The 11802-nt window shown below is 38.6% G+C and overlaps 1 protein-coding gene across 5 annotated transcripts in view; it reads left to right on the forward strand.

Moving 5' to 3' along the window:
- Positions 1–10216, forward strand: part of LOC141398756 (uncharacterized) — a 57271-nt gene extending 47055 nt beyond the window's left edge. For all 5 annotated transcript variants that reach the window (XM_073976387.1, XM_073976389.1, XM_073976385.1 and 2 more), the window contains exons 3-5: positions 9422–9504; positions 9566–9748; positions 9856–10216. In XM_073976387.1, the coding sequence (XP_073832488.1) occupies positions 9422–9504; positions 9566–9748; positions 9856–10044 (455 nt within the window). In that variant the 3' untranslated portion in view covers positions 10045–10216. The remainder of the gene's footprint in view (positions 1–9421; positions 9505–9565; positions 9749–9855) is intronic.
- Positions 10217–11802: the final 1586 nt, after the last annotated feature.

The following is an 11802-nucleotide window of genomic DNA, read 5'->3' on the forward strand; positions in this document are numbered from 1 at the left end:
AAATCGGTTGTTCTGTTCGAGAGTTATCGTGCTCTCCAGCCACTATACAAGGTGCCATAGCGTTTTTTTACGGTTTAAAGTGAACTTATGGGAAATTTTGTGTGGGAAGTACCCGAATATAGCCCATATTCGAACCTGATGTATATCTGGTAGATATATTACGACGTGTAAAGTATGGACCAAATCGGCCACTCCCTTAAAAAAAATATCGTGCGCACAATTTTTCCGAACATTTTTGAACTTGTGTGGGGGAGGTACATGAAGGAGTGAACCGATATGGCTTATCTTCCAACTTAAACTAAGTTTGGACAAAATATTACGAAGGCCAAATTTTGGACCGAATCGGCAGATCCGTTCGAGAGTTATCTTGCGCTCCAACCACTACACACGGGCTCATAGCCCATCTTCGAACTTAAACTAAGTTTGGACAAAATATTACGAAAGCCAAAATTTTGACCAAATCGGTTCATCCGTTCGAGAGTTATCGTGCGCACCAGCCAGCCAGACAGACGGACGGACGTTGCTAAATCGACTCCAAATTGTCTGAAACGTATTTCATCCAAACATACTTGGGGTCTAAAACCAATATTTCGGCGAGGCACATTTTGCTCGTATGAAAGTGTATATGGCAAAAACCAAAAATGTTTCACAACCGATGAATCCGTGTTTCACCCTTTCAGAACTGATAACGTACACTTTAAAGTGAAGTGTTTTAGGACGGATCCCATAATGTCGACCATTAAAATTAATTTTCGTGGAAGCTGTGTTGGCATCAATGTAGAAAAATGGGCAAAAATGGGTTGAAGCCAACCAGTTTTTTTATACCTTCAGCCTTTAGGCTAGAAGGGTATATACACTTTGATACGAAAAATGTCTGTCTGCTTGTGCGCACGATAACTCTCGAACAGTTCAATCGAGATGGGCCATATCGGTCCACTCCTTCTGGTACCTCCCCCACAAAAGTTCAACATTTTTCTGTAAAATGGTCTGAACGATAACTCTCAAAGGGAGCAATCCATTTGGTCAAAACTTTGCACATCGTATTATTCCTTCCAGATATAGATCTGGTTCGAATATAAACTATATCTGTCCACTCCTTCGGGTACCTCCCACACAAAATTCGGATAAAGTGAAGTTTAAGGGCTCCTCTCGGATGGTTTTGCAATTTTTTTCAGTAAGTTTTCCTTGCGGCTCCCTTTTTTTCTTGCTGAAGTCCATACTTCCTGAGATATTGGCCTAAAAGCTCCAAGAAACCCCGACGGCACCAACCAAAATGGCAAATCCGCAAGATAATCCTCGCAGAGAATTTCTGATTGCTGCAGGCTTTGCACATCGTATTATTTTATCCAGTAATGTATCAGGTTGGAATATGGATTGTATCGGTCCACTCCTTCGGGTACCTCCCACACAAAATTCGGATAAAGTGAAGTTTAAGGGCTCCTCTCGGATGGTTTTGAAATTTTTTTCAGTAAGTTCTTTTGTGGCTCGCTTTACGACGGTACAATTTTTTGCCGGAGTAAGTCAATAATTCCTGAGATATTGGATTTAAAGCTCCAAGAAACCCTGACGGCACCAACCAAAATGGCAAATCCGCAAGATAATCCTCGCAGGGAGTTTTTGATTGATGCAGGCTTTGTACATCGTATTATTTCATGCAGTCCAGTATGGGATTGAAATATAGACTATATCGGTCCACTCCTTCGAGTACTTCCCACACAAAATTCGGATAAAGTGAAGTTTAGGAGCTCCTCTCGCATCGTTTTGACTCTTTTTCAGTAGATTGTTGGAGCGGCCTCATTTAAAAGGGTACATTTTGTTCCTAAGTTGTAAGTTCCTAAGATAATGGCCCAAACGCTTCAAAACCCTGTCGGATATTGTGCAAGATAACTCTAAAACGTTTTGAAAAATTTCTTTCATACTTATTTTAACATAATTTAATATTTGTATGTATATGTTTGGTATATGTTGTTTTTTTTTTTCTTGGTCAGTGGCTGAGGGTTTTTCGCCGTCAGCACGGCTGACTGATACGTCCTTACTTTTTTTTATTGTTTTTAATTTTTTTGGTGGCCCCTATTACGAGGATACATTTGTATCAAGGATAAGTTCATACTTCCTGTGATAAGGGTCCAAAAGCTCCAACTAAAATGACCAACCAATGCCAACAAAAGGTTCCTCATCAAAATAATGGGATTGAAACCAAGTGTCTTTGTACGAATTTCGTTTTAGGCAATTTAGGCTGTTCGTCTGTCTGGCTGATGCGCACGATAACTTTCGAACGTATCAAACGATTTCCACTTCGTAATATTTTGACCAAACTTATATCGGCGATAAGCCATATTGCTCAACGCATTCAGACACCACAAGAATTTCAAATGGTGCGCACGATAATTCTCGAGGGGAATAGCCAATTTGTTTCGAAGTTTCACATCGCAATAGTTTTTCCAAACATAGATCAGGCTCAAATATGTCCATTCTATATATCGATCCAATCCTTACCTACCACACAACATTTCAAAATTTTTCGTGAAAGTACAGTTTAAGGACATGTCTCGTATCGTTTTGTCAGTTTTTGTAACAGAAGCTACATTTTCATACCCTCAGCCTTTAGGCTTGCATACGGGCAAAATGTGCCTCATCGAAATAATGGTTTTAGACCCCAAGTATGTTTGGACGAAATGTGTTTCAGACAATTTGGAGTCGATTTAGCAATGTCCGTCCGTCTGTCTGTCTGGCTGGCTGGTGCGCACGATAACTCTCAAACGGATGAGCCGATTTGGTTCAAAATTTGGCTATAGTAATATTTTGTCCAAACTTAGTTTATGCTCGAAGATGGACCATATCGGTTTACTCCTTCAGGTACCTCCCCCACAAAAGTTCGAAAATGTTCGGAAAATTTGTGCGCACGATAACTCTTGAAAGGAGTAACCGATTTGGTCCATACTTTGAACATCGTGAAATGTGTACCAGACTTAAATAAGTTTTTAATATGGGCTCAGTCTGTCCACTCCTTCGGGTACCTCCCACACAAAATTTCGGAAAAGTTCAGTTTAGGGACTGCTCTCTAATTGCTTTGATTTTTATTGTAGCAACTTATATTCACTGCCGCCCATACGACGGTACAAGTTTGAAAGGTGCAAAAAACCCTATGACACCGTGTGTAGTGGTTGGAGCGTAAGATAACTCTCGAACGGTTCTGCCGTTTCGGTTCAAAATGTGGCCTTCGTAATATTTTGTGCAAATTTAGTTTATGTTCGAAGATAAGCCATATCGGTCCACTCCTCCAGGTACCTCCCCCACAAATGTTCAAAAATGTTCGAAAAAAATGTGCGCACGATAACTCTTAATGGGATTGACCGATTTGGTCCATACTTTACACATCCTAATATATCTACCAGATGTAGATCAGGTTCGAATATGGACTATATTTGTTTTCTCCTTCGGGTACCTCCCACACAAAATTTCGGATAAATTCACTTTAAGACCTGCTCTCGGATCACTTTGATTTTTGTTGAAGCAACTTGCGTTCGCTGCCTCAATTACGGCAGTAAACGTTTTTTCAGGGGCAAGTCCACACTTCTTGATAAAACAGCCCGAAAGTTGCAAAAAAACCCTATGGCACCATATGTAGTGGCTGGAGAGCTCGAACCGAATACTGCGTTCGTCCACACTTTGGATATTGTAATATTTCTTCGAATATTAGATGAAATTTGAAGGTGCTGGTTATAGGTCCACTCCTTCCGGTACCTCCCCCACAAAAGTTCGAAAATATTGCTAAAATGGTTCGCGAGATTTCTCATAGACGTAGCAACCGATTTGGTCCAAACTTTGAATATTGTCGAAACTTAGTTTATGTTCAAATTGTGCCCTATCTGTCCAATCCTTGTGGTACCACCCACACAAATGTTGAACATTTTTGTGTGGTTAAGGGTCTGTTCGAGGATCCTTTGGACATTTTACCGAAGGTTTTCCTAGTGGCCCTGTGTACAGAGATATTATGTTTTTCGTAGGCTAGTGTGATAAAAAGCCCTATCTATCGATATCCCCGCAAATTTTTGAGCTTTAATCCTATTCATACTTTTGTCGGTTTATACGCCCAAAATTTTGAAAAATGTTCAATCCACACAGGCTGAGGGTGTATCTCTGTCGTCTAAGCCGACTGATACTTTTTTACTTGTTTATTATATACTTCTTGAGATAATTACCCTAAATCTGTAAAGAAAAACTTACGGCCATCCAAAAACAACTAATGAGCACCAATCCCTCGGCGGCCGGTTCTATGCCCGAATTGATTCGAACCAATCTTCAATCAAGGGCCGTCACCTCACAAATATATGTTTGGCAAGAACGGCAATATACACCCCACGTCAGTAGAATAGAACACCTAAATGTTTGTTAATGTTAGCTTATTTATCCCAAAACGAATGAATCTACGTTTTTAATCTTGTAGAGATTTAAAGGCTATGATGTTCCGTATCAAATACAGAAAAAATTATGTTTCTAGCTGTTCGCGAAATGATTTTCTGATCCATTTTCCGATAGTACTATGAAAAATAGGCATTTATTTTTGGTCATCAGGATAGAACAGTCATTTTATTTTCTCGAATTTTTGAGATATTAACGCCGAATTTTCTTACAGTCGATAAAGCAAGGCTGTCTAATCATTTTTCACCATAGAAAACCCATGAAAAATTCCGCGAACACCGAAATAACAGCGTAAAAGCGTTTAAAATTACAGATAATTGAAAGATCTCGAAATATCAATTGGAGTCGCGCAGTAATGTGATATTTCTTCACAATAATATAGAATATGACACAGACAACCTCGACGGATACAATCAAGTGCTTCGGATGCTGGTAGCATGGAATATTTTCAAAATAATTGTGAATAACGTCAAAATCTATATATATAAAAATGGTGTAAAAAATGTATAGTAATTCATAAAATGAGAACGGCTTGACCGATTTCTGTAAAAAATTTTGTCAGTTATTCGTATTTTCGAGGAGAAGGTCTTTACGGAAGAAAATTTTGGAAAATCTCTCTGGAAAAGTCGGAAAATTGGAAAAATCGAAAATTGAGTTTTTGTATGAAATTTTATTCCTTAATAGCGAGACGAAGTTCGCCGGGTCCGCTAGTTTCTTATAAAAACCTAGATGTTTTGTTAAATAAAATTATTTTTACGCGAACAAATCTTCCGTTTAAAGGTTTAGAAATATGCTCCACATTTAGAGGAAGATAATCTGACATGAAAACATCCGCTATTTTAATGCAATGAAGGAAATTTTAGCACTTTTTCAAATTGAACACAACCTTCGGACTTTGAATTTTATTTCGGTGTCCGCGACTGTTCCCAACAGTGTTATGTTCCAATATAAATGGAACAGCATATGCTCTTCAGACCAGATTTTACGATGTAGTAGTTTTTTTTTTTAACTGAACTCGCATATGTAAAATCCCCGTTTTCGCGGGAAAATACAGTCATGAAAATTGAGGTTTTGGGTTTCGTATGTTGCTTTTAAAAGGTAATAAAATTTGCCTCATTGTATTAAAATAGCGGTTGTTTTTATATCAGATTGTCTTCCTCTAAATATGGAGCATAATTCCAAACCTTTGAACGGCAGACTTGTTCGCGGAAAAACCATTTTATTTAACAAAACATCAAGGTTTTTATGAGAAATTTTGACGTTTTTCATAATTATTTTGAAAATGTTCCATCTTATCAGCATCCGAAGCACTCGATTGTATCCGCCAAGGTTGTCTGCGTCATATTCTATCTTATTGTGAAGAAATATGACATTACTGTGCGACTCCTATTGATATTTCGAGATCTTTCAATTATTTGTCATTTAAAACTCCTTTACGCTGTTATTTCGGTGTTCGCGAAATTATTTATGGGTTTTCTTTGCTGAATAATGATTAGAAAGCCTTGCTTTATCGACTGAAAGAAAATTCGGCGTTAATATATTAAAAATTCTCGAAAATAAAATAACTGTTCTATCCTGATGATCAGAAATAAATGCCTATTATTCATAGTACTATCGGAAAATGGATCAGAAAATCATTTCGCGGAGAGCTAGAAACGTAATTTTTTCTGTATTTGATACGGAACATCATAGACTATAGATCCCTACAAGATTAAAAACGTAGATTCATTCGTTTTGGGATAAATAAGCTAACATTAACAAAAATGTAGGTGTTCTATTTTACTGACGTGGAGTGTATCTCGGAATGCCTAATCTGAGCTCTTTGGCTCAGTGCCAGCATAGAGAAGAAGATCGGGCCATGAATAAGTTATATTTGCTAAAGCCGCATCCACCACATGTCTTCGTCGGTGAGATGTTATGTATATAGAGAATGGCTACACTTCCTATATTTCGTTGGTCTTGGCAGCCTTCAGGACTACTGCGATAGGAGTTATGTTGCTACTAGCCAAGTCAGAGCATCTCCCAGCGTATCTCCAACTTCGTCGTTGTATATGTTATGTTTTTTTTTTCTGCTTAATCCAGAGCCGGTTCTAGAAATGTGACTGCTACTGGAGTTAGTTGAGTAGATTTGGCAAGTTAGTTGAAAAGGTGCAGTGTTTCGTGAGGGCCTGTATTGCATGCTGGGCAGATGTTTTGCACGGTGTCATCAATCCTTGCCCTATAGAAATATACATGGCTGCAGCATCCCGAGTGTAGTTGAGCCAAAACTACTCTGGTTTTTTTTCTGACAGCTGAGGCTCGTCAATAGCGATAAATGGGGGGGGGGGGTGTTCTCCAAGGACCGCATTCAAACGATAGTTGTTTGTGACATCTGCGACTGCATCTGTGTGAATGCTATTCAAATCTGCTTGATAGGCTTGCTGATCTAGGGATTCTTTCTTGTAACGTTGGACCTTTCTAGATCATGAACATCCGTCCTGACATGCCTTGGTGGGGCCTCCTATCCACAATATGGTTATTAGGATGATTCTCACGGTAAAAACCGAGCAAGTACTGCAACGAGAGCATGCTATTGGGTTGCTGTACTGGAAGAATCTTTGTCTCCTCATGTAAATGATCCACTGAAGACATGAGAAGGCACGTTGTTGCAATTCTCAGGGCGGCATTCTGACAGGGTTGAATATATTTCCATCGCGTTGCACTTCGCGGACCGCATTGAGGAAGCATAGCACAGTACGAACGACCGCGTTATATGTTTTCAACTAGGTTTCTTTATCTGCAACCCTAGTGCTGCCGGCTAGAGACTTGAGGACGTTGTTACAGCATGCTGTCTTTGGGTAGTTGGTGGTCGGAATTCTGCTATCATCGACCACACCATTCAACTCTGTGCTCACCTCTGCAGTCCATTTGGTGAACATAATGGTCGTACATTTAGTGGCGGATATTTGCATATTCCTCGTTTGGAAAAAGGAAAAAACATCTGGCGGCAAGATCGACAGTCATTGACATACATTACGTTCTTAATGCTGACAGAAGTCCTTAATATCCTCAAACACGTAGAGTGCTTTTGATAAGTCGAGCACCGCCAACACTGACCTATCGCACGGCTTGCTCTGGTTGAGTCCTCGGTTAATATCTGTGGATAGGGCTTAGAGCGCTGTTGTCGTTCTGTGCTGCTGATGATCGGCAACTGGATGGCTATTTGGGACTATGTTTGGTAATGGAAATCAATAATCGATTTTTCGACTTTTCGATTTTGGTCTAAAACTAAAAATGCGATTTTTTCGATGTGGCGATTATTTCAGTTGTCTTAAAAATCGATTTTCGACTTTTTCATAACCGCATATAATCGATTATAAGAGATTCCGAGTTTTCTTTTGAAACTGTAAAACCGCCAAAAGTGTAAAACCGCCAAGTCAACAATCTATGGGCAAACTCGAAAATCGATCACAAGATAATCGATTATGCGATTTTTCCTCCAGACAAAAGTCGAGTACGATTTTTAGACTTTTGACTGCAAAAAGTCGATTAATCGATTAATCAAAAGTCAACTTACCTTTCCCTATTTCGGACGCTGTGGAGGAGTCTCAAGATTCTTGGCTGCGGGCGACAAAAGCGAAATCGGTCTGTACGATTCACTTTTGTTTGCATCCTTGCCTGGCTTCAGTAACTGCCCCACCCTCCTCATTTCCAGACGGTTTGGATGATTTAGCGTTCCTGGTGGCATTCGTAAAATCATTCCTACTCGGCAGTAAGAGATCTAATACGACATAGTACTCTTCTCTTCGCCCTGTTTAACTTGGTGTGATCGCCGAATTGTCGATTAAAATAACTTACGCACCTCTTCGAATCAGTCAGAGTAGCGACGCCAAATGTGACTGTGGTCTTATCAGCCTTCTTTCCAGGGTTTAAAGGGACTTAACCGTTGCCCACAATTCACTTATTCCGGCTCCAATGTTGCAACTCTTCAGATGATTTAGCCACTTGTTCCGCTTATGCTCACCGCTTATGCTCGCTGACTCTAGGATCACTGGGGTTGGCTCGACAAAGTTCAACACGCTCATTTGCTTATCTTTTCGCCTCTGCCTCTGGTTTGAATAGATCTCTAAAGCGGTGATTATTGAACCCTCTAAAACTCTCTAAAAGTGTGGTCAGAAGTGATGAAATCGGACAGTCTGCTGATGGAGGCAATTATGGGTGATGATCTGCTCCAAGAGAAACGACGGGTTGCCGGGTGACGTCATTTGTCAGACCAGGTGACATGATGGTTATGTCCGGCGAACTGTGACACTCCCCGCTAATTCTGGTAGGGGCGTCTTCATTGGCCGTAGAGCTATCAATCTGTTCCGCCAGCAATATGCCCTCTGATCACTGCCGAGTACCGATTGTCACAATTCATGATGACAAGTATGGTCTTGCGCATAAAACAAATTGTACCGTCGTAGAGGAAGCCGCAAGGAAAACTTACTGAAAAATTGAAATTTTGTGTGGGAGGTACCCGAAGGAGTGGACCGATTGAGTCCTTATTAGAACCTCATCTAAGTCTGGTAGAAAATTTCACGTTGTGCAAAGTATGGACCACATCGGTTACTCCCTTCGAGAGTTACCGTGCGCACAAATTTTCCGAACATTTTCGTACTTTTGTGGGGAAGGTACCGGAACGAGTGGACCGATATGACCCATCTTGGAACTTAAACTAAGTTTGGACAAAATATTACGATACCCAAAATTTGGTTTGAATCGGTTGATCCGTTCGAGAGGCTAAATCGACTCCAAATTGTCTGAAACGAATTTCGTCCAAACATACTTGGGGTCTAAAAACGCTATTTTGATGAGGCACATTTTTGGTCAGCCTAAAGGCTGAGGGTATAAAAGCATGTCTCACGACTTCAATTGCAGAATACAAAATTCACAAGTAGCTTCACGATCTTTATCCGGGGGAAAACTATTCTTAGGCTTGTGGACACAGATTGTTGAACTTCTTTTGTCTTCTTTCCAGGACATTTTGACTGGTGGCGTTGCTTACGTTTCAGTTTGTATGGTAGCCTTTTTGTGGCTCCAACACTATATGGATGGATAAAGGTAAATATCAATTCCTTATTCTAATAACTAATTACATAACATTGATTTAATTAATTTCCAGATATCATCAGCAATGTGGCCAACAACATCACTTCGAACAGCTGTTATTAAAGCTGCAGTAGAAACCGTATCCTATACCCCCGGGGCAATGACATGTTTCTATTTCATTATGAGTTTACTGGAAATGAAGACAATAGAAGAAGCTGCTGCGGAAGTTAGCAAGAAATTTTTACCCACCTACAAGGTAAGGAGGTCATCATGACAGTTCAAGTTCGTTATGAAGAGACAATTTTGTTTGAAAATTCATATTTTTAAACTGTACTTTACTACATTTTAATTCATTTTTTTCAGGTTGCCGCCTCAGTATGGCCCATTGTGGCCACCATCAATTTCTCTGTGATACCTGAGAAAAATCGTGTACCTTTTATTAGTGTTTGCAGTTTAATATGGACCTGCTTTTTGGCCTATATGAAGCATTTGGAACATCACGAAATGGATGATGAAGAAAAATTCATATTGGCCAAGAAAAAAGATAAATAAATGTATTAATAATTATTATATATATTTATTGTTATTTAATTAGTAGTTACAATGTGTTGTGTTATGTGGTGTTCATGAAATAGTAAATTATTTTGTTTATTTTTAAGAATTATGTTAATAAATGTATACGAATTTAAATAAATTGTAATAATATTTTGCGACAAACAAAAAACTAACATATAGTAAAAGTACAATTTCCTTTGGATTTTTTTGAATTATCACCAAGTCAACATTTATCCATTGTCTTTTTTATTAATAATTTTTAATAATTTGATTTTCTTACAATTTTAGAAAACATTCATGTATTAATGAAATAACATACACTCCACGTCAGTAGAATAGAACACCTACATTTTTGTTAATGTTAGCTTATTTATCCCAAAACGAATGAATCTGCGTTTTTAATCTTGTGGGGATTTAAAGTCTATGATGTAACGTATCAAACACAGAAAAAATTATGTTTCTAGCTCTTCGCGAAATGATTTTCTGATCAATTTTCCGATAGTACTATGAAATATAGGCATTTATTTTTGGTCATCAGGATAGAACAGTCACTTTATTTTCGCGAATTTTTGAGATATTAACGCCGAATTTTCTTTCAGTCGATAAAGCAAGGCGTTCTAATAATTTTTCACCAAAGAAAACCTAAAAATTATTCCGCGGACACCGAAATAACAGCGTTAAAGGGTTTAAATTGACAGATATTTGAAACATCTCGGAATATCAATAGGAGTCGCGCATTTATGTCATATTTCTTCACAATAAGATAGAATATGACACAGACAACCTCGACGGATACAATCGAGTGCTTCGGATGCTGATAAGATGGAACATTTTGAAAATAATTATGAAAAACGTCAAAATTTCTTATAAAAACCTTGATGTTTTGTTCAACAAAATGGGTTTTCCGCGAAGAAGTCCGCAGTTTAAACGTTTGGAAATATGCTCCAGATTTGGAGGAAGATAATCTGATACGAAAACAACCGTTATTTTAATGCACTGAGGGAAATTTTAGTACTTTGTAAAACAACATACGAAACCTAAAACCTCAATTTCCATGACTGTGTTTTCCCGCGAAAACGGGGCTTTTACATTTGCGAGCTCAGTTAAAAAAACCACTAATTCGTAAAATCCGGCATAGAGAGCATAACCTGGTCCATTTATATTGGAGCATAACACTGTTGAGAACAGTCGCGGACACCGAAAAAAGAACACATATAAAACTCGAAGTCCAAAGGGTGTGTTCAATTTAAAAAATGTGCTAAAATTTCCCTCAGTGCATTAAAATAACGTTTGTTTTCGTATCAGATTATCTTCCTCTAAATCTCGAGCATATTTCCAAACTTTTAAACGGCGGAGTTGTTCGCGGAAAAACCATTTTATTTAACAAAACATCAAGGGTGTTATACGAAATTTTGACGTTTTTCATAATTATTTTCAAAATGTTCCATCTTATCAGCATCCGAAGCACTCGATTGTATCCGTCGAGGTTGTCTGTGTCATATTCTATCTTATTGTGAAGAAATATGACATAAATGCGCGACTCCTATTGATATTCCGAGATGTTTCAAATATCTGTCAATTTAAACCCTTTAACGCTGTTATTTCGGTGTCCGCGGAATAATTTTTAGGTTTTCTTTGGTGAAAAATTATTAGAACGCCTTGCTTTATCGACTGAAAGAAAATTCGGCGTTAATATCTCAAAAATTCGCGAAAATAAAGTGACTGTTCTATCCTGATGACCAAAAATTAATGCCT

The sequence above is a fragment of the Musca autumnalis genome, unplaced genomic scaffold (genome assembly GCF_047663935.1).
Source record: "Musca autumnalis isolate F117 unplaced genomic scaffold, ASM4766393v1 scaffold_3, whole genome shotgun sequence".
Taxonomy (NCBI): domain Eukaryota; kingdom Metazoa; phylum Arthropoda; class Insecta; order Diptera; family Muscidae; genus Musca; species Musca autumnalis.